At 40.0% G+C, this 24,079-nt stretch overlaps 4 protein-coding genes and 1 pseudogene across 5 annotated transcripts; 2 read left to right on the top strand and 3 right to left on the bottom strand.

The window, feature by feature from the left end:
- Positions 1-1,509: 1,509 nt before the first annotated feature.
- LOC111333751 (uncharacterized) lies at positions 1,510-5,672 on the bottom strand. The gene is made up of 2 exons (XM_022939374.2): positions 2,399-5,672; positions 1,510-2,061 (listed from the first exon to the last, which is right to left on the bottom strand). The coding sequence occupies exon 1, from the start codon at positions 5,425-5,427 to the stop codon at positions 2,401-2,403; it is 3,027 nt and encodes a 1,008-aa protein (XP_022795109.2). The 5' UTR covers positions 5,428-5,672; the 3' UTR covers positions 1,510-2,061; positions 2,399-2,400.
- LOC148719008 (uncharacterized) lies at positions 5,659-7,899 on the bottom strand (annotated as a pseudogene).
- Positions 7,900-13,996: 6,097 nt separating this feature from the next.
- Positions 13,997-15,684, top strand: LOC148719007 (uncharacterized). The gene is made up of 2 exons (XM_088741407.1): positions 13,997-14,755; positions 15,514-15,684. Exons 1-2 carry the CDS (start codon positions 14,414-14,416, stop codon positions 15,526-15,528), a joined length of 357 nt encoding a protein of 118 aa, XP_088597533.1. The 5' UTR covers positions 13,997-14,413; the 3' UTR covers positions 15,529-15,684.
- An 18-nt stretch (positions 15,685-15,702) lies between these two features.
- Positions 15,703-16,539, top strand: LOC148719006 (myosin heavy chain kinase B-like). The gene has a single exon (XM_088741403.1). The coding sequence runs from the start codon at positions 15,758-15,760 to the stop codon at positions 16,220-16,222; it is 465 nt and encodes a 154-aa protein (XP_088597529.1). The 5' UTR covers positions 15,703-15,757; the 3' UTR covers positions 16,223-16,539.
- On the bottom strand, positions 16,373-21,505 carry LOC148719005 (uncharacterized). 2 transcript variants are annotated; one of them, XM_088741380.1, is made up of 6 exons: positions 20,384-21,505; positions 19,583-19,775; positions 18,955-19,085; positions 18,618-18,730; positions 17,263-17,432; positions 16,373-16,739 (listed from the first exon to the last, which is right to left on the bottom strand). In XM_088741380.1, the coding sequence occupies exons 1-6, from the start codon at positions 20,573-20,575 to the stop codon at positions 16,531-16,533; spliced, it is 1,008 nt and encodes a 335-aa protein (XP_088597506.1). In that variant the 5' UTR covers positions 20,576-21,505; the 3' UTR covers positions 16,373-16,530. The 2 variants fall into 2 exon arrangements, with proteins under 2 accessions (XP_088597506.1, XP_088597507.1); XM_088741381.1 differs by lacking the exon at positions 20,384-21,505 and adding an exon at positions 19,900-20,338.
- Between the last annotated feature and the right edge of the window lie 2,574 nt (positions 21,506-24,079).

The following is a 24,079-nucleotide window of genomic DNA, read 5'->3' as shown; positions in this document are numbered from 1 at the left end:
TGGAAAGCAGAATGTCTCCTTCCTCTTCTTAAAAATAATCCTGTCAGACATGTCTTCACTTGTCCACTCTCGTAGGCATTTAAGCGTTTTAATTGTCTTAGCAAAATCTTGAAAGTTATTGTGGAAATATGATTTTCTCGCGCTTTCATTTGGTTGAGTTTCTCTTACAACACGCGAAGTTCTTGGTTGTGCTTGGGTTGTTGGGTGACTTTTCTTCGGCATATTTAGACATGGCATAGCACCAAACGTTGGTTTTCTTCTATGTTAACTTGGTAGATTCAACTTCAAAGTGAAAAGGATGGGAACAAATTGGTATTTTTATCGATTAAAGACGCATGATCATATGCTTTTATTGATCGTCATATTTGTTATGACATTGCAGTTAGAAGGTAAAAAGGAGCTAAATACTTACATATTTCTATGTCCTTAGTCTTGAAATGCTTTTTAAAAGTGTATACCTTATCATTACTGATTTGGTTTTGAAAGTTCTTGTCGACAACTCGGTATTTCTTTAGCTCGTTAAGCAAAGCTTCCCGCCATTTTCGGTAGCCTTCGCTTTTAGCTGTAGGCAGCTTCCAGATGCCAATTCCTTTGGATCGGCGTCATGAACCACATCCTACAACAGAGCAGTTGTCTCCTGGCATTTCACTTCTTAGGATTTTCGATAATTCGATCTGAATTTAGCGCTATTGGCTTCATAAAAGACAGTTTTACACGACCAACATGACTATCGACCACCATGGAAAGACGCCATCTTGATTTCTTGTGCGCACGGTCGTGTGACGTCACGAGCGATAAACTTGAACAAAGAGTTACTTTCTTTAAGTTCGCCGCCTTCCTAACCTGTCCCCCCTACTAACTATGAGTTAACTTATACCTAATTAGTTGTTAACCGAGGGAAAAGTTTGTATACGAGCCAAGTAGCCCATCAGGCCTGCGCTTATCTCCAGTTTTCGTAGCATAAAGCGACTAGGAGTATTTCTACCCCCCCCCCCCCCCCCCTCGATGAGATGCTGTTGCATCGCTGGGTTAACCCCAGCTTTAGATTCGCCGGTACACATTTAAACACCTGGGTGGAGAAACGCACTGTGAAGTAAAGTTTCTTGCCAAAGAAAACAAATACTAAGCCAAGAGTCAAACCCTGCAACTTGCGGGCTTTAAGGCAACACTGTAATTGTAATGATCAGCGGTATTACACGTTATGGACATGCACATGTAGAGAACACATGAGCATCGTTTTGTAAAGAGGTTGGATTTTTAAATTATAAAAACTGTTATCAAAATCCATCGTGTTTTCGTATTAAGAATATTACAGTAATGAATATTTCCTTTCATCTACGAAATCAACTAAATATGCCACAACTCATTAAAAGTGATTACAATCTTTCATGGGAAATCTAAAAACCTTCGAGCATGACACTATTTAAGCGCTGGTAAAAGACGCCAACGAACATATGTTAATTGTTATGTTGTTACTTAATAGTAGAGCAGTAAATTGAGACGACAGTGGAAACATTTACAAATGCAATAATTATTAAAAGCAAGCAAACATTCACTATATTATGATGATAATTGATAAACCTTAAAAACTTTTGCTGCGGTCCTACTTTGGGATCCATGCAATTTGTTTCTCCTATGGCAAAAATTGCGTTGTCAAAATCATCATCAAATTTTTAAGGTTCTGTTAACTAAACCTAACAAAACGCTTTGAGAAAAAACCTTACAAAACACAAGTGGTTCGTTTTGATACCTTAACTACTGTTTTAATTTACGGATTTCAATTTAATTCACTTAAGAGTCATATGTCAACAACGTTCCTTGCTAATTATATCAGACAAGATAATTTTTGTGCTGAAAGCAATAATAATTTCCAAAATCTATTCCGGAAAAAAAACGTGAAATTTATCTCGTTAATTTCAGATTGCTCTTTCTTAATTACAAGCTGAAATAACGGATAGTCTCTTCTCTCATTCTTCTATTTAATTTATCCATCTAAAAGTCTTTTAGCTCTCTATTTTCTTCTATCCGTTCTCATTATCTCAACTGTCGGGGTATTTTTACCTGTAACAAAAGTAGAAAACAATAAATTATAGAAAACTTAATCAACATTTACTTTAAATTCATATAAGGCAAATAAAGTGATACCAAGCACAATATGTAGTAATATGTATGGCTAACGTTTGCATCTGACTGGCAGAGAGGCACTTTCTCTCTAAACTTAACAGAGATCAATTAATACTCTTCAAAAAAAATAAAGAAATACATATAAAAGTAGCCTTGATATTCAACGTCACAATGGGCTTTCTCTTACAGTCAGCGACCAGTTAGCCACAGCCACTTTCATATGTAATTTTCCTCTACTGCAATTTATGAAATACCTTGTCTTATCGAATCTTACCTCTAGTTTCCAAACTTAAACTGCACGTCATCTCCTATCAGCGTGAACGAAGCCCACTCAGACACTTTGGTAAAGCCGTTATTTCTCATCCACTTCATGGCCTGATGAAGAGATTCACTGGCACTTTTTCCACCAACTAGGTGTTCGTAGAAACGACTCATCAGCTTCTCTGTTGCTGCATCTGGAATGGCCCAAAGTGCAACTAACACCGAGCGAGCACCAGATCCTAGGAACGCACGGGCAATTCCTATAACTCCCTCGGCTCTTACCTGTCCGCTTCCACTGTGACAACAGCTAAGTACTACCAGTTTAGCTCTGACTTTCACTCGTGAGACATCAGCCATCGTCAACATATAAGCTTCCGGTGATGGGATAGCGTTTCGACAGTTGGGAGTAGGATTGGGGGCGAGGGCAATTTCTCCCCTCTTGGCGTTACCATGAGCAGCAAAATGTATCAGGCTCACTGAACTTATCTTGTCAAGCACGACCTCCTTGGTAGCTTCCTCTCCTACCAGAGGTGGAACGCCAACCAGTCGTCCGACCATTTCCGCTTCTTTTCTTGCACCTTTCAACGGCGGCAGCCAATCAACCTTGGGATTACCTATTATCAACGCACCATTGTGGCTGTGATAGTCTTCTGGACTGTCTTGAATGATCTTGAGTGTTGTTAAAGAAGGAATGACCCGGATCCTATGCATCTCCGAGAGATATTCGGCTCCCTCAATCTCACTTAGGGCAGCAAAGGGAACTTTGTACAAGCTGCGGTCAGGAACAATAATGACTTCAGGCTCCTCAAGCAAATCATAAACTGGAGCAATAAAAGTTTTGTAACACATAGATAGACTTGAGATGAATTGCTCGTCCTCTTCCACGAGTCGGAACCTTCCTGAGCTCTTTCGTACAGGGGAAAGAGGTTGCGATTCAACCATATTTAAGGACCGATCTTCACACTCTTCAATGGGCAAAATACCAAGACTCCGGAAATTATCAGCCAAAAAGTTATCCAAAGGCAAATCTTTGGGCAACCCAGCCTGAATGAGAATGTCTTCTACTAATATTTGTTTAAAATAAATGGCTCCACTTGCTTTCAAGATCCACAAATGCACCCTATTTTCAAAGTAAGAAATATACAGACAAGTGCAGTTTTGCTGATTTCTCAAAATTTTGTCGATGCCAAACCAAGATTGTGGATTAGCAGAGAAGTGCGTTTCAACCGAGTAATTCTCTGCCATCAAGTCTGATAGGCCTCTAGCCCGACTTAACTCCTCAACATAAACAGCATCACGAACATTTCCGGTGACGCAAAGCAAACTACTAAGCAGCTTGTAGGGAAATATTCCAGAGTTTTCCAGAAGTGATGTTTTGAACTCATCATTGACGCCCAAGAAATATCTCAACTCCTCATACTTTTTAATGCATAGACCAAGACACGTAAGAGAGTCTTTGATTTTCTTTTGAGATAAATACAAAATAACGTAGGCCTGAAAAATGTGTAACTCTTTTCTTCTGTCTCCAATATCTCTGGATATGGATAATGCTCTCTTTAAGCATACTTCCGAAGCTTCATAATCTCCGAGAATTGTAGACACTGTTCCAAGGTTTGCAAGAATTGCTGCTTCTCCCTCCCTATCACCAATTTCAGTAGTAATGACAAGCGCTTTGTTGAGATACTCTTTAGCCTTGTCGTATTTCCCGAGCGATTCATACAGACAACCTAGGTTTCTGTAGCAGCCTGCCTCTCCTTTTCTGTTGCCAATTTCAGTTGTGATGGCAAGCGCTTTTTCTAAATACTCTTCAGCCTTGTCGTATTTCTCGAGCGATTGAAACACATCGCCTAAGTTTCCGTAGTTGACTGCCTCTCCGTCTCTGTGGCCAATTTCAGCTGTGATGGCAAGCGCTTTTTCGAAATACTCTTTAGCCTTGTCGTTTTCCCCGAGAGCGCGAAACAACCCTCCAAGGGCTCCATAACAGGAAGCCTCTCCTCTTCTACGGCCAATTTCTGACGTGATAAGAAGTGCTTTTTCGAGGTATTCTTGAGCTTTGCTGTACTGCCCGAGCGACCTAAACACAACACCTAGGTCTTTGTAACTGGACGCTTCTCCATCTCTGTCGCCAATTTCAGTTGTGATGACAAGCATTTTTTCGAAATACTCTTTAGCTTTGTCATATTTCCCGCGCGACTGAAACACACCACCAAGGCCTCCATAAGACGATGCTTCTATTCTTTTGTCACCAATTTCAATTGCTATGAGAAGCGCTTTTTCGAGATACTTTTTAGCGTTGTCGTATTGCCCGAGCAACTGAAACAAAATACCCAGGGCTCCGTAGCCGGCTGCCTCTTCGCTTCTGTCGCCAATTTCAGTTACGATAACAAGAGCTTTTTCGTGATACTCTTTAGCCTTGTCGTATTGCCCGAGCAACTGAAACACATTACCTAGGTTTCCATAACAGGATGCTTCTCCTCTTCTGTCGCCAATTTCTGATTTGATGACAAGTGCTTTTTGGTGATACTCTTTTGCCTTGCCGTATTCATCTAGCGACTGAAACACTTTACCTAGGCTTCCATAGCAGTTTGCCTCTTCTTTTCTATCGCCAATTTCATTTATAATGACAAGCGCTTTTTTGTGACACTCTTTAGCCTTGTCGTATTGCCCGAGCGAATGAAACACATTACCAAGGTTTCCGTAATCGATTGCCTCTCCTTTTCTGTTTCCAATTTCGGTTGTGATGACAAGCGCTTTTTCGAGATACTCTTTAGCCTTGTGGTATTGCCCGAGCGACTGAAACACAACACCTAGTTTTCCGTAGTCGGCTGCCTCTCCTGTTCTGTCGCCAATTTCGGTTCTGATGACAAGTGCTTTTTCGAGATACTCTTTAGCCTTGTCGTATTGCCTGAGAGACAGTAACACAGAACCTAGGTTTCCGTAGGCGTCTGCCTCTGCTGCCCAGTCACCAATTTTAGTTGTGATGACGAGCGATTTTTCGAGATACTCTTTAGCCTTGTCGTATTGCCGTAGAGACTCAAACATAGAACCTAGGTTTGCGTAGCCGGCTGCCTCTCCTTCTCTGTCGCCAATTTTAGTTGCGATGACGAGCGCCTTTTCGAAATACCCTTTAGCCTTGTCGTATTGCTCCAGAGATTCAAACAATGCACCTAGGCTTTCATAGCAAGACGCTTCTTCTTGTCTGTCGCCAATTTCAGTTCTGATGACAAGCGCTTTTTCGAGATACTCCTTAGCCTTTTCGTATCGCCCGAGAGACTCAAACACTGTACCTAGCCTCAGTTCTGATGACAAGAGCTTTTTGGTGATGCTCTTGATTTATTTTGAGTCGTATTGCCCAAGAGACAGAAGAAGAGTACCAAGGTTTCCGAGATCAACAGCCTCTCCTTCTTTTTCGCCAGTTTCAGTTGTGATGACAAGAGCTTTTTCGTCATACTCTTTTGCCTTGTCGTATTTTTCGAGTGAGTGAAACAGAGTACCTAGGTTTGCGTAGTCGGATGCTTCTTCTATTCTGTCGCCAATTTCAGTTCTGATGACAAGAGCTTTTTCGTAATACTCTTTGGCCTTGTCGTATTGCTCAAGCGATTGAAACACAGTTGCAAGGTTTCCGGAGCTGGCTGCCTCTCCTTTTCTGTCGCCAATTTCAGTTGTGATGACAAGTCCTTTTTCGAGATACTCTTTAGCCTTGTCGTATTGCTTAAGCGAGTGAAACACAGTGCCTAGGTTTATGTAGCTAGCTGCCCGTCCTTTTCTGTCACTAATTTCAGTTGTAATGACAAGAGCTTTTTCGTGATTCTCTCTAGCCTTGTCGTATTGCCCGAACGACTGAAACACAGTTCCTAGGTTTCCGTAGTTTGATGCTTCTCCTTTTCTGTCGCTAATTTCATTTCTGATGTCAGAGCTTTTTCGTGAAACTCCCTAGCCTTGTCGTATTGCTTGAGGGACTGAAACATAGTACCTAGGTTTCTGTAACCGGCTGCCTCTCCTTTTCTGTCGCCAATTTCAGTTTTGATGACAAGAGCTTTTTCGTGATACTCTTTAGCCTTGTTGTATTGCCCGAGCGACTGAAACACAGTACCTATGTTTCTGCAGATGGATGCCTCTTCTTTTCTGTCGCTAATTTCAGTTGTGATGACAAGAGCTTTTTCGTAATACTCTTTAGCCTCGTGGTATTTCCCAAGCGACTGAAACAGATTACCTAGGTTTCCGTAGTTGGCCGCCTCTCCTTTTCTGTCGCCAATTTCAGTTCTGATGACAAGTGCTTTTACGAGATATTCTTTAGCCCTGTTATATTGCTCGAGAGACTAAAACACTTCGCCTAGTTTTTCTTAACAATCTGCTTCTCCCTCTCTGTCGCCAATTTCAGTTTCGACGACAAGCGCTTTCTCGAGAGATACTCTTTAGCCATGTTGTATACCCCGAGCAACCTAACCACCGTTCCTAGGTTTCTGTAACAGGATGCTTCTCCTCTTTTGTCACGAATTTTCAATGCAGTATATTATTGCTCACTGAGCATAATCTCACCGAGATATCAAGTCTTGCAACCACAAACACCTCCCAAAATCAAGACGTGGAATATACTGGCCGTGAAAACAAAGTGAAGGAATTCGAGCAGAGTCGGGCTACCCGCGATGCAGTTATCCCTTTAGGAAAACTGTCTGGAGCGCACTCAATGGAAATAACACAAGCGATGTACACACTTGTCAGAGACTAACTAATAGCTCAGATTGTGATCGACAACGCGAATAGAGATGGGGTAGTTGCTTTCATGACTGTGAACGAATTTTAGCGGGAAAAATTGGAAGAAGGCTGCTAGGTCGTACAAGTTCTCCACCATAAGACTGTGGATACACATGGTCATTCGCAAGTGGTCCTTACGGTACATTTGTACAATTGTCTTGATATTTTTCTGAAGGAACTTCGCGCAAAACTTCCATGTTCACAAGCAGATGTAAACATACCAATGTTTCTGTCGTGGCTTGGAAAGAGTTTACAATCAAGCCAGGTTACCAAGGCCCTTGGTTCAATATTCAAGAAAGCTGGAGTGGAGGGTCCAATCCACCATACGTTGTATCGAAAAAGTGCAGTAACCCACTGTCATGATAAGCACAAGGATATATGATCAGCCACCTTGCTTATCTTATGGCTCATTGCGAATCAACTGCAGAAAAGTATTACAGGCTGTTTGACAAGAGAAAGTCATCCGTCAAGGCTTCTCAAGCACTCCACGGTATGATGAGGGAGACTACACAGAAGGAAGAAAAGCAAGAATCAAAAAAGGCAGTCGAGCAGTTTCCTGAAAACAACCATTTTCAGGATAAATGCGTCCTCAAATCTCGATCTCCATGGGTGTATATGATAAAGTTCGTGCACAATGGAGATATAAAGGCAAAACCGATGAAAGCAGTGAAGGGGAGGCAGTACCGCCAGAAGATACAAAAGATGTAGCCTGTCGTGTAGAGAGAATGTTTTCCAACCCAAAAGAGGACATTGCTGAAAGCAGTAGTCTGTCAGCTGATATCATTTCCATCAGTCGGTCTACCCTCCGATCCAAGGGGAAAGTATTCTCTGCTGCACAGGCAAAAGGTCTGATGGGATATAATTAACAATTAACAATTATTCCACGAGCGCGCGTTGTATATGAGATGAGGGCGTACTTCTAAACAGTATGATTCATACCTCAGAAAGTGGTCTGGCTATTGCAAGGATAATGGCATTAACAGATGTCATCCGACCATTACCCAGGCAATTGAATTTTTAGTATCTCTACACTCTTCAGGACTTGGCTATAGTGCTGTAAATTCGGCAAGCTCAGCACTCTCAGCGGTGATAATCATGGATGATAGGAGTAAATACAGCGAGATTTGGGACGTTAATATTGTTTTGGACTACTTCAGGACCATGAAGTTGGCCCAGGAGCTATCGTTAAAGGACCTTTCGTTAAAATTGACAATGTTATTACAACTAACAACTGGCCAACGAGGCCAGACGGTTCATTTATTTGACATCAATCATATACAAGCAGTTGGGGACATGTATAGGATTACCGTCATGGACAAGCTGAAGCAATCAAAGCCAGGAAAGCACCTGGAGCCAATCGAACTTTTAGCCTTTAAAGAGGACAAAAAACTTTGTGTGGTGGAGCATCTGACTGAATACCTTAGTAGGACCAAGCCACTAAGGAAGGAGCATTCCCAGTTGCTCTTAACCTACATCAAGCCTCATGATCCTGTTCCGCGGGACACTGTATCTAGATGGACAAAGACAGTTATGAAATCAACAGGAATTGACATCACTGCCTATTCTGCACACAGTACCAGATCTGCGTCCACTTGGTCTTGTAAAGCTAATTGGTATGTTATCGTATATGATTTAACTTTTACAGGTGAAAACGAGCGATATCCCGACGTTTCGGCGACTTCATAACGCCATTGGTACAAATGAAAATAAAATTAAAAAATGCGAGTTCAAGAGTTACAACTAATTTGCATAGGGGAGGCTAGACAAATACTTTAGCACGGAAAGAATCCGTTAATTGTTTGATGTAAAGCATCTCGTTGACATTACAATCGAATTTGTTCCTGCACTTCTGGAGAACTTTGAAACAGCTAAGAAGGTCAGGTCCTCAGGGACGGCACCTGCGTGGTCGTTGTCGTGCTCTTATGGCTATCCACGCGGGCATACAAACGCCCGCGTGTGTAACCAACATAGCTCCCTGTATCGCACAGGTCACATTTAAATTAGTACAAAGTCAAAGCCAAGCAAGAAGCTTAAATTTAAGAAAGAAGGGTTCTCCTTCCCCTAAGGAGGCAGTTGATCAAAGTTGCTACCACTGTTTGGGAAATCACGATGATAAAGGTTGTCCATTCAGAAAGGAAAACTTTCACCACTGGGCAGGAAATACCACCCAAGGGAGAGACGAGGTGTAATGTTAATTCAAGGGCCAGGAAAAGGAGTTGAAACGCAGGGACCAGAATTGTTTAAGTGTGCCCACACTCTCGGAGAATACAGACCGTACTGCTGTATTAACTGATCCACTTTCAAGGTAGATTACAGTGAATGGGCTACCCCGATTGTCCCAATAAACGGATCAGTGCGGGTCTGTGGCGATTTTTAGGTCTCAGTTAACCCACTACTTCTTGCAGAACAATATCCTCTGCCACGCTATCCTCTGCCACACACAGAGAATATTTTTGCGAATTTGGCTGGGGGCAAGCATTTCAGCAAACTTGACTTGCGCCAAGCTTATCACCAGCTGGAGGTAACCAAAGGATCCAAGAAATTCCTCACAATTAATAAATGCAAGGTTGCATCCTATGGGGAATGAGAGTGGTAATCCCTAATCACCTTAAAGACAGAGTGTTCAAGGAGCTGCATGATGAGCATCTGGGTATGATAAAGATGAAAGCACTCGCGAGGAGCTATGTATGGTGGCATCAATGGCCAACTGGAAGAGCTAGCGAAAGGCTGTAGTGGGTGTCAGCAAAACCAGAAGATGCCTGCTAAAGCACCACTGCATCCGTGGGAATGGGCCACTGCACCATGGCACCGAATACACATTGACTATGCCGGCCCAGTTCAGAACGCCATGTTCTTAGTGGTTGTCGATGCACACAGCATCCCTCGCAGCCGTTTTTTTGGATGTCACGCAACGCTCCCCTAAGAGAACGGCTGCTGACATCCGAACTACATTCCTTTGTCCTTGCGGTTTGTTCCTTTCCAACACTTTGTAACTCACTCAAATATGTAATTTTTGTCACTTAATCATGATTAATAATGCATGTTTCGCCAAGTTGTTATATAGTCCTAACGATTTTACAAATATTCTGTAACTGACGATGTTCATAACATCGAAGTATGCCTTAATAATGCAACTACTAACCTATATATACCATGAACATTAACATCTATAGATATTTATGGCCAGGTGATTGTTATATAGAGGGTGGTCGCTTTATAAAGATACAGAAAATATAAGGCCAAATTAAATTTTTGAGAATTTGTTCTGTACGTGACTGTAACACACAGGGTGACTGCTACATACAGGGCCCTTATACACAGGTTTGCTTTCCTTACAATTGTGTACTAGATAAACACCCTACAACACTAGGGATGACTTTATAATCATCAACTTTTCAGGAATTACGTCCGAGAAAAAATATGCAAATTAAATTTATATATGAATGAAATGGGGAATAAAGGAATAAATGGATAGGTAATAAATGTTACTGTTAGATAACAGGTTTGGGATTCTTTCATAAGGGCTTGATGGTTGATATGTGGCCATAGGTAGTCAAAGTATCATTGTTTTAGTAACTTTACAGTACAAACAGAATGATGTATAAAAGTTTGTTTAATGCCCTAGTAAGGTTTTCAACTCTTAAAATAACAATATGAGGTTTTAATTAACTTTGAAAGCTGAATGTTGTTTACTTTTCAGGTCTTACTCCACAGGATCGTTTGAAAGGCATTAACCTTCAGTTGGGCGACTGGCATGCAGCCGCGAAAGTTCTCAGTGTAAGTACCACAAATACTAATAGCTAGTTGGAGCAATGACAGAATACTGGAAGTGCAAGAGCCGACGCTACGAAGGCCGAGCTCGCTCAAAGGTATATCAAAAATTTATAGTCTTTATCTTTCTATGATTTAAGAGCCAAACATTTCTAATATTTTTGTCGTTCCTATAAAGAGTTGTCAGCTACATCAAAAACTGCTGGGAAGACGATTTCGTAGACGCGTGGCAAGACATGTTGTCGAGCCAACCGCAGCAAGACAATACTCCGTATACTCCATCTGACTTTCCTGGTTCAGCAGAATGGCTCCCTTTGCCCGATGCCAAAGACAGCGTACCTGCTTTAAATATGCAGAATATGATATCGTACTTCATCGAAAGAAAAATCAAAGATAACGAGGTCAACGAAGATTATAAGAACATTAGCAAAAAAGCATTTGGGCTGTTTCGGCACGGGCACATCCAAAGAATTGAACTTGCCTGTGATAGCGACAAAGTACACTTCAGATGCGATTGCTTGCCAGAAATGAAAAAAACTTTTAACATATAAGTTAAGACTGTCATTGGTTAAAAACAGTGATACAGAAGGAGAAATAGTTTATACCAGCTGTCCTTGCCATGCTGGGAAAGGCCCGCATGGATTCTGCAAACACATAGCAGGTGTTTGCCATGCCCTAGAAATAGTTCAGTCGGTTGAAGTGCACAAGAGAATTTGACACATGCACTTGAAGACTTCAAACTTGGAACCAGCCAAGAAAAAGAAAACTGGATCCACAGTCAGTTTATGACATTGACTTTTCCAAGAATATTTATAGACGAGAGGAAAAAAATGACAGATCCCCGGCGCCAATGTGATAGAAACGATGACCCCCAGAGCATCAACAAAGAGCTGCTTGAAAGAATCAAGACAGTGAAACCAAACTGTGGATTCTTTTGCTCCTGTCTGACGAGAAATTACCCCAGAAAGACATTTCCCCCATTAAAGAGCAACCAGTATCTTTGAAAGAAATAACCTTATGGTCAGTGAGCAAGAGAGAAAGAAGACTGCAAAGTCAACTAAAACTCAAAGTAATTGTCAAGAATGATATGCTCATAGACATGTTCGCATTACAGCCTCGAAGTGTAAACGAGCAATCCTTCAGCCTGCTACTAGCCCCACCAAAACAATGGAAGAAATTCTGGGCTACAAGAACCAGTACCAGAGTAGAATGATGAAACAAGGTCTAAATGATGAAAAAAGGATTTTAAGTCTCCATGAAAAGCTATAAGATGACACAGGCTTCCTTATTTCCCGGAGTCACCCATTTCTTGAAGCTTCTCCAGATGGGGAGGTAGATGAAGGGCTAGTGGAGATCAAAAGAATATTTCCAAATGGTTTAACTCTCAGTGAAGCAGTACGCAAGCGTTACATTTGCAAGAGAACCAGTCATGGACTTATTAGCAATTATATTTTTTTACATTTAAGACATGATTTTAATGTATTTTTCTTTTTAATTGTTTCCTTATGTAATTTAGCTAATGCAGTGAAAATTGAATAAATTAAATTAATTAAATTAAAAGCAATGGTAAAAATCAAGTATGTTATGCAAAGTATTGCACATTTTCTATGAATTTTTCCACTCTTTCCACTTTATTTTCACTTTGTAATAGTGATTGTCAACCACCAACCAGTGGTGTGAGAAAGTTCGACAGCATGGCACAAATGTTTCTCTCCCCAGAAAATCAAGAACCAAAGAAACATCTGGTAGTTCTCAAAACCAGCGTAAAATTTGACCAGTTTGTCATTGCTCTTTACAGTTTCAATACTAAATGTTTTTTGAGAATTTAGCATTTTCAGCTCCTTCCTTACATTTCTCCCCAACTCCGGCTGTCTCTCTAGCTCCTTGGTTTTATTTGTCAGTATTTGTCAGTTCTAACTCTTTTTCTTGCCATTCCTTCGTTGCGTTTGAGAGTTTCTCGTCCTTTGACCTAAGTTCTCGTGCCAGCTTGTCATTTTCATTTTAGACAAATTCTCCGCTTACAAAAACATTTCCAGTCTCCCCACTCTCTACAACAGGACTAGCTTCATTATTTTGGAGGGTCGAGTTAAAAAACTTCGAGAGGGATTTTGCTGCAGTCGTCGCAGTCTTGTTTGCTTTCCTCGGTAACAAGGCTTCTTTCTATCTGACTTTTTAACTGAAAACGTGAACCTTGATGGCACAGATCCCGGCTTCAGACGAATTCTCTGTCCACCAAGTGGCCTGATAAAGCAAGCTGGCTCAAAATGCTGGCTACAAACGTAAGAATTTTTGGTTACTGGACAGTTCTCTCTGCGGATCTTGACGAGCCATTCAGCAAGCAACCTATTGTCTAACAAAGGTGGCGAATGCCAAGATAATTCCTTGCATTCATGTTTTCAACTCCTATTCGTACATCCAAAAGCTATACAATGTTTGACCATGGTTGGAAAAGCAAGAAAATACTTTAAGTGATGAAGATATAAGCGAAAACGTTCTAAACCTCCAAGATTTATAGCAAATTTCGATTCACTCTGAAGCTCGACCCGATAGCCTCGATTTGATCCTACAGTCATCGGAATACCGCTAGATTGTCGGAGTGGCGTGTACATCTCCGATAAGAGCTATTCCTTGAGGAAGTAAGCCAAAGAGAACACATCAACCAAGAGGTGAAAGACATGAGAGAAGATTTCAAGGTCTCAAAAGTGTGGGAAGTACAATCATTATGCATCATGTTGCAGAGCTAGTACCCAAAACCAAGAGAGATATAAAGAGACCAAGAGAGGGCGAATCAAGAAAATAAAAAAGACTGAGGAGACAAGCAGTGACTCAGATGCCGATTATATATACCTTCAGGAGACAGCACAACACCTACACCAAGTGAAGAAGATAAGAACAGATCCAGATCAAGACACTGTACCTTATCCGCATTGGAGACATCGATGCCTTTGTTGAACGAGATAGTAGAGCAAGCGCAAATGTGATGGACGAATACCAATTCAAGGCTCTCAAGCGCAGATCACAAGAAATTAAAGAACTAAGCCCTAGTAGAAACACACTGAAGACACTTAAAATTAAAAAAAAATAAAAGTAAAAGCAATCCAAAAAAAAATTGAATTTAAAATAAAACATTAAAGAAAACAGGAGCTACTGAAGAAATTCAATAAAAAAAAAGTAAAGGAAGATTAAAAATTAAAAAATACATAAAAGTTAAAATTAAAGTGAAAAATAATTTAAAAAATAAATAAGATAAAAACCTTTAGTACAAATGCAAAATAATTTTAAGTTTACTATGATAACGCGGGGCCGAAAGGAACATCACGATATTTGTTTCCAAAATGAAATGTTCGAAAGCAGCCCATTGTTATCATAGCCTGCGACACGTAAGGTCAGTGGACTACTTTCAGAAGGGCTGCTCGCATTTCCTGATTGGTAACTCGTGCACGTGTGGGTTGTGGCTTGCACTTTTCTCGTTCAAACTACAGTAAAAAGTCCTTTTATCGAGATGAATAGACGACAACAAACGTGGAACCGTTTGCAAGATGAAATGAAGGCGAAGAGGAAGCGACCGGACCCTCGCGGAAAAGGCAAAAGCAAGAAATCTGGTTCCGCTCCGCACGAGTTAATCGTGCAACGTTTAGCATCTGAGCCAGACAACAAACAAACGTTTAGGCCAGTCCAACCAAGAGAGTTTGTGGCGTTTCCATACGAGGATCTTACGCTAGCAAACTTGAAGAAGGCTCTCGCTGACCATTACAGTTTGCCAGCAAGCCTATGTGATGTTCTTGTCACAAACAAGGGACCCTCTTGTACCAGCATGGAACAAATCCCTCATAGAAAGGACAAGGTGAGTTCGTGTACGAAGCATTTAAGCTTAGGTAAATAAACAATGGCGCAAAAATATTCTCGGGTAAAACTAGAGGTAAACTGTATTAAAGGACCAATGTCCGACTATATTCGCGCTTGACAAGGCCTCTCAACTATTAGGGACCGGTCATTATTTAGAGAGGGGGGGAGGGCTGGTGCAAAATTAGGTATGCCATGTTTCATTTTTCCTGACCCCCCCACTTCATGAAGCACATTTTTTTCTGACCTCCCCCCCCGATAGATATACAATCGCACGTACACACACACTTTTAGTACACCAACACATATAACTGTCTATTGGTACTTATTAAATGCATTATTCAGTAACTTTTTTCACATTCTGAACTGAGTAGCCCTCCTCCCAGAACCATTGAATACTTGCATAAATTTATATGGCCCCCCCCTTTTTTCCCTGCATAAAAATCGATTACCCACCCCCTATTTGTACCAGCCCCCCCCCCCCCCCCCTCTAAATGATGACCAGTCTCTTAGGGACAAAATTCAGATCCCCTCCAAAAGAGATTGGACTAGGAATGACTCCTGGTATTACTGACTCTCACTCTCTCACTATCACGGACACTAAACAATGTCCCGAGGGTGTCTGTTGTAATGAGAGTTGACTGTATCTCTATATGTTTCTTTTGGGAAGAGGGCATGATATATTGACTTGTCACCATGTAAAAAAAAAAACAACAAATATAAGTTAGGTTGACATCAGGTTTTCTGTTCTTCACACAGGATTCAAATTCTTGAAGAGTTTGAATGAGAGGTCTGAACAAACTCTCCTTGGCTTAAGTTTTGAAAAATGTCAGTTATGACACTGTCACTACCCTCAGTCCTCCTCATGTTACTCCAAGTTTGTTGAAACTGTAATATTACCTTTGAAATACATTTATTTAGACAGCGAATACCGGGTACATAAGAAGTAATTAGTACTCAATTAAAAACTAATATAGAGAGCCATTGTCGTAAGCAAGTACAAATGCATGAGGTAGCTAGGCACTTAACAAAGAAGTTCCAGTCACAGGCATCACAAGAAATGGGAAAGTGTTTTCAGTACAACCATGTATACTACACCACAATAGACGAGAAACCAGCGACAGTTGAGGAATTTGTTCCAGGCCTCTTTGCCAAACTGATTAATAATAATGGCAAGAAGGCCGATCTGCCTGAAGATGCAGATAAAGATTTGAAAGATTTGTTGGCCAAAGCAGAGTGCCTGGTTCACTATACCTATGAATCATCCAACCAACAACTCATGTTACTTGATATACAGGGATCTGGCTACTGTTTATATGATCCCGAAATAGCAACAAATGATATCATGGATGCCAGCAGCTTAGAATACTATTTCTGCTGTGGAAATTATTCATCCGTGGGCATCACATGCTTTCTCAATGAACATGAGTGCAATGCCTACTGTAAGATGATGGACCTAAGTCAGTAAGAGAATGGATTACTGGAGCATAATTCACCTTCCACCTTTTATCAAGATAGCAGCTCAGTGACTGCCTTTCAAGTGTTGTGTTGTTAGTTTAAACCTTACGTCATGCTTCTCACAGACCATTGGGAGGAGAACACGGCATGGAACAGTTCATTTAAGATAACAAATCTTTTTTATCACTGGCATTTTTTACAACGTCCATGAATGTTACTAAGTCTGTAGTTCTTTGTCCTTGGACCATTTGTTGGACAATGTTTTTTACACATTTGAACTACCGGTATAAGGAAAAAAAGTTACAATAAAATGCACTTTTATGATGATGCTGATGGTGATGACTCTTTGTACTTCTCCTTTAAGAAAAGATAGGCATCTGCTGCCTCGGCTGGCTTCACCCCATCAATATTGGGAATAATTCGTTCACAGCTCTCTCTCACAGTTTTTGGTAAGTAGTCATCTACAACTGACTTGACACCTGATAATGAAGCAACCTCATCCAGTGCTTCTAAAGTGACTTGCAAACCTATACAATACAGGAAATTGCACTTGATGAGCACTTGAACATTAACCCTTAATAACTTGTTAGTGAGTGGATCATCATGTCTGCCCTGAAAATATCTGTATTGGCCTCTCTCTCTCTATTGAAGTATAATATTGATGATTTAATCTCTCAAGCTGTCCATAAATTAATTTAACCATCCCCGCTTTTTACACATTGTTTCTCATTGAATTCATTGAATCGATACTTAGTGGTGGGTCATTAATTAAAAAAGGATTCGTACTGGTCCTGGAAAACCTGAAAAATCCTGGAATTTTATTTTCTTATTTTCAAGGACTGGCCAGGACTGGAAAGTCCTGGAAAAAGAACACTGGTCCTGGAAAGTTCTAGACATCTGTTAAACTCAGGAAATCATGTTTTCTTAAAACAATTTTTAAATTTTAAGATTTCTTCAGAAATGCAACACTTGGCTCTCTAAGACATGCTTTGTTGTGCAGTCTGCAAATATTATTCTAAAACATACAAATATTCAGTAAAATACCCTTACCACACTCATTTGCATTGTATTGCTCAGGGAACGAGTACAGGTGATATGGTATCCCTTTAGGCATCTGAGCATCCTTTTGGCTCCTTACTCTATGTGAATTCCACACAGTTTCCCTAAAGATATCCATTTCTTTCTGGATGACAGGAATAAAAATGAATGCCAATACGTGCCTGTTTAAATGCAAAGACAGCATAGTAAGAATGCAGATCCATGATATTTAAATGTGGCAGGTGTTAACTACAAGTCACAGGCTATGTGTCAGGTCAATTAATAAAGAGAGGTGAAATCAGTATAACATCAAAATTATAAGCACTTGGAAATTAACTGCACATGTTTTCAGTTACCTTATTACATGAAGCTTCTGCAACATGTTAATTTTGAAAATTTCGCGATTTTTCGCAAAATGAAAAAGATGCAAAAAATAAGTGTTGCGAAAATTACATGACGTGAAAATTAAGTGAAACTTCATGTAAATAATCATAAAAAGGATGAGTTTATTACCACTGAGGTCATTACAAGTCTAAAAGCAAGCCAATAGTGGACTTCACGTTACTTTTGGTTTTCAAACTAATTCACACAACTTGGTTGGTGGAAATGTATAAATTTTTATCCTTTTATTCACGTCAATGGCTGGTTACATTAACTTTGTCAAGGAAAAATACCTTATCCCAGGGGCGGTGCATTACTCAAAATTAATAACTACTTAATAACTGCGTGTGAGGGCTTTGCTGTAAAATTCAAGACTGAGGGATAAAATTTTTGCTTTATGGACCGAGCCTCTGGGCGAGGTCCATGAATAGAAAATTTCAGCCCGAACTCTGGAATTTTACAGTAAAGCTTGAGCAAACAAGGTTATTAAGTTGTTTATTATATGGCTTCCGACGGGCAAAGCACGCCAAATAGAGAGAACTTCTAAATTGCTTTCATTTTTTGTCAGGATAATAAAATTCAGATAAGAAATCTTTAGAACTCATAGTTAAAGAAGACCAAGATACGTGTTTTGTTAAATTTCTTGCTTTTTTAATGAAGTTTCTTTCAGCGAAAGTCACAAAGTTAGCTAGGTTTTGTAAACGAAAACGGTGGTGGGAAAAATCTGTAATGCCCGTGGGCGTTTACCAGGAAAGTATGGAACGCTAATTAACCAATGAGAACGCGCGTACTATCGCAGCCATATAATAAAGTGACTTAAAACACAAAATTTTCCAAAAAATTGCGAAATTTAAGTGTTGCGAAATATTTGAACCTCAAAATCACGAAATTAACGTGTCACGAAAAATTCATGTAATAAGGTATGTAAAATGAATTAAATAGAACTGGTACTGTTCATGTAATGTATTTGAAAACATAGTTAATACCTGTCTGGTTGTTGATCACTTGGATCATAGTGGCCTTGTTCCAGTAACATAGTGAGCTGCCTCTTGAAAAATCTTTCAAATCTATTGTGCAGGTCTCGCCACCATCTTTCTATCTGTGAAAAATGGTTCAAATCTGTGTTGATAATGCAATTCAAAAAGTAAACAATCAGTTATTACCCTTAAATGTATAGGTCAGAAAAAAGGTTTTTGGAATGTGAAGCACAGATTCCTGCATTTTCATTACCATCATTAAAATCTACATCAAAAATTCAGAAAAGCCTAAGTGGGCACCAAACTGATGTTTTATTGTCGGAAAGTGTTTAGTTAACTGCCTTACCTTGTTATTTGTTGAAGGACCATAAAAAACTGTATCTGCCTCCTCATCTTGCTCTTGCCTTAAAAAAGCGTGAATAGTAGCCATGTGCCCTGTCTCAGTTCCTTTATCCAGCCTCAGATATTTACTGATCACTTGAATGAAAAAAAGATAATAAAATAAGTAAATAAATAAATAAATAAAGCTTAAAAAATCGTACATGTATGTAGAGCCCAGGGGGGGCTCTGGATATTTTGGGTAGGGGTGTGTCGCTGGGACTCTGAGACCCTTACCCTATACTAGATCATGTTTGAATTTTGCGACTCTCTTCTAGACTAGATGCGTAAAATTACCACCCTATTCCAGACTTGCTAGTCTCCAGGAACTTTATTTCTGTCACAGGAAGTTGCTTATACGGTAAATGATACCCTATTCCAGACCAAAATGCTCTGATTTTTAATACCCTATCCTAGACTAAACTGCTCAAAAACCCTACCCTTCACAGCAGCACATACCTATAAGCTTTATGTATGGGAGTACCCCTCCCCGGGATGTAGAGCTTAACCTTAGTTAACTATGGTTCAGCTTTGACTGTATCATGATCAGTCTGCAATTGCCATTGTATATATTTTGCATACAGGACCAATGTTACCTTTTGTTTTGTACAGATGATCCATGTACCAACGACCAATAAGCTTAGGGTCAGAGTTTGTGGTCCATAATTTCAGATACAAAATGTATCCACTAAAGGCATCTTGCAAGCCGTAAACAGCTAAAGGAAAAGTGCTATTCATGAAACCCATTAGCTTGTCGTGGCCATCCCCAGAATGAGTGTGATTAGGTCCCTGTATACAAGGTAACATAATAAAATAACTACTATGACATGACACTATGACCATAAGCCTATTACAGAAGGGGGATCCTTGGCTGATCGGATTAGGGAAGTCCAGAAAATTTATGGGAACTCACCAAACTGAAAGACGAAAAGAAATGGGGAAGGGAAGCAGGTTTGCTTGTGTCCAAATCCACCATGTTTTGGATAATCAAAAAGACCTGGACCATCAGTCAAGTATTTGTACCTATAGGCAGGCATGCATAAGCAAGTTGAGATCAACATATATTATCACCAGAATGTCCTGATATGGATTTTGTTTGGCAATCTTTAAAAGGACAAGCAAGATAATGAGAGCTTTTAGCACACAGATACCCCAGTTACTTGCGTTGCCTTTAAAATGTCTTTTCCAGATGCCTAAAAGCATGTTACACTAGATTGAAATTCATGATAAAAGCACAGGCAGATAAGTTGGATGGTTCGAGGTAGGTTACCAGAACATGCCATTTGATCCCATATATTTACTCTACTTTGCAACGGCTTACTCTAAGGGATCAGGGGAAATGCTTCAATGAATTTTACATACTTGGGCACCTGCCACAAAAAGGTGGGAGAACTTACCAATGATGTGAACGTTCCAGTAGTTCCTCTTTGTCGTTTTTTTTGACCAACATTCCCTCGCCTAGTCAGTCCTTCGGGGTCCACCATACCCATAACATCATGGACCAGATTGCGAGGGACAGCCAATTTATGTTGCTCTCGTATTTTTCTCTGCATTGCTCGATACCCTAGATACTGCCCTGGACCCTCCATTTCCTCTTCGATTGCCTTCTTTACATCTTCAACGTTGGTTTCGTACCTAACGTATTTGATGCCGAAAAAACGTAATCTTCTGCTAAGTGTAGGCAGACTCCAGGCATACTCAGGGAAGTCCCGACTAGCAAAATCCAGTATCTCCTGCCTGGAATAGTTTGCTAACACATAGCGCTCAGTCGCTCTTCAGTTGCTCGTCACTCTCCCACTCTGAGCAACGAATGCGGACCGCCATTTTGAGAGAAGAGAAAGAGAGAGGAAGCTGGGAACTAGGTTGTCCACTGACCTTACGTGTCGCAGGCTATGATAACAATGGGCTGCTTTCGAACATTTCATTTTGGAAACAAATATCGTGATGTTCCTTTCGGCCCAGCGTTATCATAGTAAACTTAAAATTATTTTGCATTTGTACTAAAGGTTTTTATCTTATTTATTTTTTAAATTATTTTTCACTTTAATTTTAACTTTTATGTATTTTTTAATTTTTAATCTTCCTTTACTTTTTTTTTATTGAATTTCTTCAGTAGCTCCTGTTTTCTTTAATGTTTTATTTTAAATTCAATTTTTTTTTTGGATTGCTTTTACTTTATTTTTTTTTAATTTTACTTTTATTTTTTTATTATGCTATGATAACAATGCTATGATAACAATGGGCCACCATAATTGTGATGTACTACACAGTATGTACGCTGGCAAAACCTTGGACATACCATACAAGTGTAAATTGGGTGTTGAGATGTTCAAAACGAAAAATGTGTTAAGTAGACTTTCCTCACACGTTCAAATCACCGAGTCACAATGCCGAGGAAAACTGATGGTAATACCTAGAAAGAAATTGGGTTTGGGTAGAGACAGTGCTTTATTTAGAGGTCCTGTTTGGATAAAGCAGCTCGTGGTGGTGGAATGCGTCGATTTAATTGTGTCATACAGCAGGGAATGTGTTGTCATTGTAGCGTAACCAAAGCAGTAGTTAGTGGGCAAGTCGAAGGGCCCTTTCGACTTACCCACAAACGATACCACTTTGGTTACGTTACATTAACGACACATTCACCATCGTAAGACACGACGAAATCGACAGATTCCACCACCATCTTTATGGACAAAACACTTACACGGAGTTTACCAAAGACACAAGTCTAAGTCAGAAGATATGATGTCCATGCTATTACCGGTACAAAATTAATATAGATGTGGGATTCAAATTATTCTCAGTTTATTATGTGCGAGTTTATACCCTGGTCCCAGAGGCTTTGCTTCGCGGCTCGTAAAAACTACTCGCCGCTTCGCGGCTCGTAAAAACACAGAGAAGAAAAGAGTAAGCAAAGCCTCTGGGACCAGGGTAGCGAGTTTACAGGGGTGTACATTCACTTTAATTTCTTTAGATCTCTTTACAAAAACTTTTTTTCCAAATTTTATTTGCCAAACTTGGATTGCAGCTTATCTACTAGTGCCGCTTATACAACAGTGTTTTCAGTATGTTTATTTTGAAAGAGATCGGTAAGTTCCTGTCAGGTCTTTGTAGTTGCAGAATTCATTTGCTAGAAGTTGTTATTGTTATTACTTTCACATTGTCAGAGAATAGACAGTCTTTCCAATCTGAGGTCCTGTTGTCTGGAACTGTTTTGATAAAGCAGCTCGTGACTGTGACAACATTGGGGCTTTTAAAAGGGCTCTGAGAACACCTGACAACGAAATAGAACTACAAAAAGTTTCTTTTGTGAAAGGAACATGCACAAATAACAACAAGGATCTCCAAACTTTTATATATTACTAAATTTTATGATAAATGTTTTGTTTCCCAGTTTTTTCCTAATTTCAAACTTCATTTGCATCACTGATCTCATCTATGGAATTCATGCGGTTTTATCTATTTATTAATTTTTATAATGTGATTGTAAATTGTTTTGATACCAGCAGGTCCACTTCAGCTATTTTTAGCTGCCTTAATTTAACCTGCTATACCAAATAAAGTGTTATATGTAGGTATGTACGTATACCTTACTAGCAGCATAGGCTGATTTGCTAGGCTTTCCAATGTTATTAAGGTTGAGATCGGACGTCAGCATTATCAGGCACCTCTGGCACCCGCTTTAGTCCATGTAACGACCTCACCTTTCCCCCCACCCATCCCACCCCAGGGAGGACATCCATCACATGTATGGTGTGGTTGCTATTGTCGTAGGAGTTGCAGTGTTATTTCTTTCGGTAGTTGTAGTTGGTTGGTAAGTGTTTCGTTGGATGAAGTCATCATTATAGTTGTTCTTTGAAAAAACACGTTCAAGGTATTCGTTCTCATCGAAAAAGCTATCTGTCATATTGCATTCTAGTTGCGCACGTCATGTTAAAGTTCTGAAAGTCACGGCTTTGAGTGATGTAGGGTTGTAAGTTTCCTCGTCAAGTAATCTATCGATGTGTGTAGGTTTCCCTTAAACTGTCGTCCGCAGTGAATTGTCGTCATGGGCTACCAGACAGTCTAGAAAAGCAAGTTTGCCATTTTCTTCGACTTCTCTTGTAAGCTATATGTTAGTGTTTTGTCCGCTTAAGTGGTGGTGGAATGCGTCGATTTAATTGTGTCATACAGCAGGGAATGTGTTGTCATTGTAGCATAACCAAAGCAGTAGTTAGTGGGCAAGTCGAAGGGCCCTTTCGACTCGCCCACAAACGATACCACTTTGGTTACGCTACATTAACGACACATTCGCCATCGTAAGACACGACGAAATCGACAGATTCCACCACCATAATTATCGACAGACTGACACGGAGTTTACCAAAGACACAAGTCTAAGTCAGAAGATATGATGTCCATGCTATTACCGGTACAAAATTAATATAGATGAGAGATTCACATTATTCTCACTTTATGTGCGAGTATATACCCTGGTCCCAGAGGCTTTGCTTCGCGGCTCGTAAAAACACCGTGAAGAAAAGAGTAAGCAAAGCCTCTGGGACCAGGGTAGCGAGTTTACAGGGGTGTACATTCACTTTGATTTCTTTAGATCTCTTTCCGAAAACTTTTTTTCAAAATTTTATTTGCCAAACTTGGATTGCATCTTTACTGCTAGTGCCGCTTATACAACAGTGTTTACAGTGTTTTATTTTGAGAATTTCAAAGAGATCGGTAAGTTCCTGTCAGGTCTTTGTAGTTGCAGAATTCATTTGCTAGAAGTTGTTATTGTTATTACTTTCACATTGTCAGAGAATAGACAGTCTTTCCAATCTCCTGTTATGACTTTTGACTACCTCAATGCCACTGACAAAGTTAGTACTTTTGCAAAAGATCTGACATGGCCACCCTCCCAAGGGTGTTAGTTTTTTAGATTAATGGCAATCTTTATAATTTTTATTTTTATTTAAGGTGTTAGAATATTGCATTTCTATTCCCTCACCAGGTTTTTATATAATCGTTTTTTTATAAATCAACAATAAACTCTCTAAAACGAACGATGGACTTTCTCTCCTTGTTGGAGTGCTATAAGATCATATTCAGTCTGAATGGTCTAC

The sequence above is a fragment of the Stylophora pistillata genome, chromosome 12, assembly GCF_964205215.1.
Source record: "Stylophora pistillata chromosome 12, jaStyPist1.2, whole genome shotgun sequence".
Classification (NCBI taxonomy): domain Eukaryota; kingdom Metazoa; phylum Cnidaria; class Anthozoa; order Scleractinia; family Pocilloporidae; genus Stylophora; species Stylophora pistillata.
Note: the sequence above shows the minus strand (reverse complement) of the source record. Positions and strands in the feature narration are given on the sequence as shown.

Coding starts and splice junctions, on each gene's coding strand:
- LOC111333751 (XM_022939374.2), bottom strand. CDS start 5,427: ATGTTTGAGTCTCTACGGCAATACGACAAGGCTAAAGAGTATCTCGAA.
- LOC148719007 (XM_088741407.1), top strand. CDS start 14,414: ATGAATAGACGACAACAAACGTGGAACCGTTTGCAAGATGAAATGAAG.
- LOC148719006 (XM_088741403.1), top strand. CDS start 15,758: ATGCATGAGGTAGCTAGGCACTTAACAAAGAAGTTCCAGTCACAGGCA.
- LOC148719005 (XM_088741380.1), bottom strand. CDS start 20,575: ATGGAGGGTCCAGGGCAGTATCTAGGGTATCGAGCAATGCAGAGAAAA. Junction 19,776..20,383: donor CTGGAACGTTCACATCATTG/GTAAGTTCTCCC, acceptor CCTTGTATACAG/GGACCTAATCACACTCATTC. Junction 16,740..17,262: donor ATACAATGCAAATGAGTGTG/GTAAGGGTATTT, acceptor TGTATTGTATAG/GTTTGCAAGTCACTTTAGAA.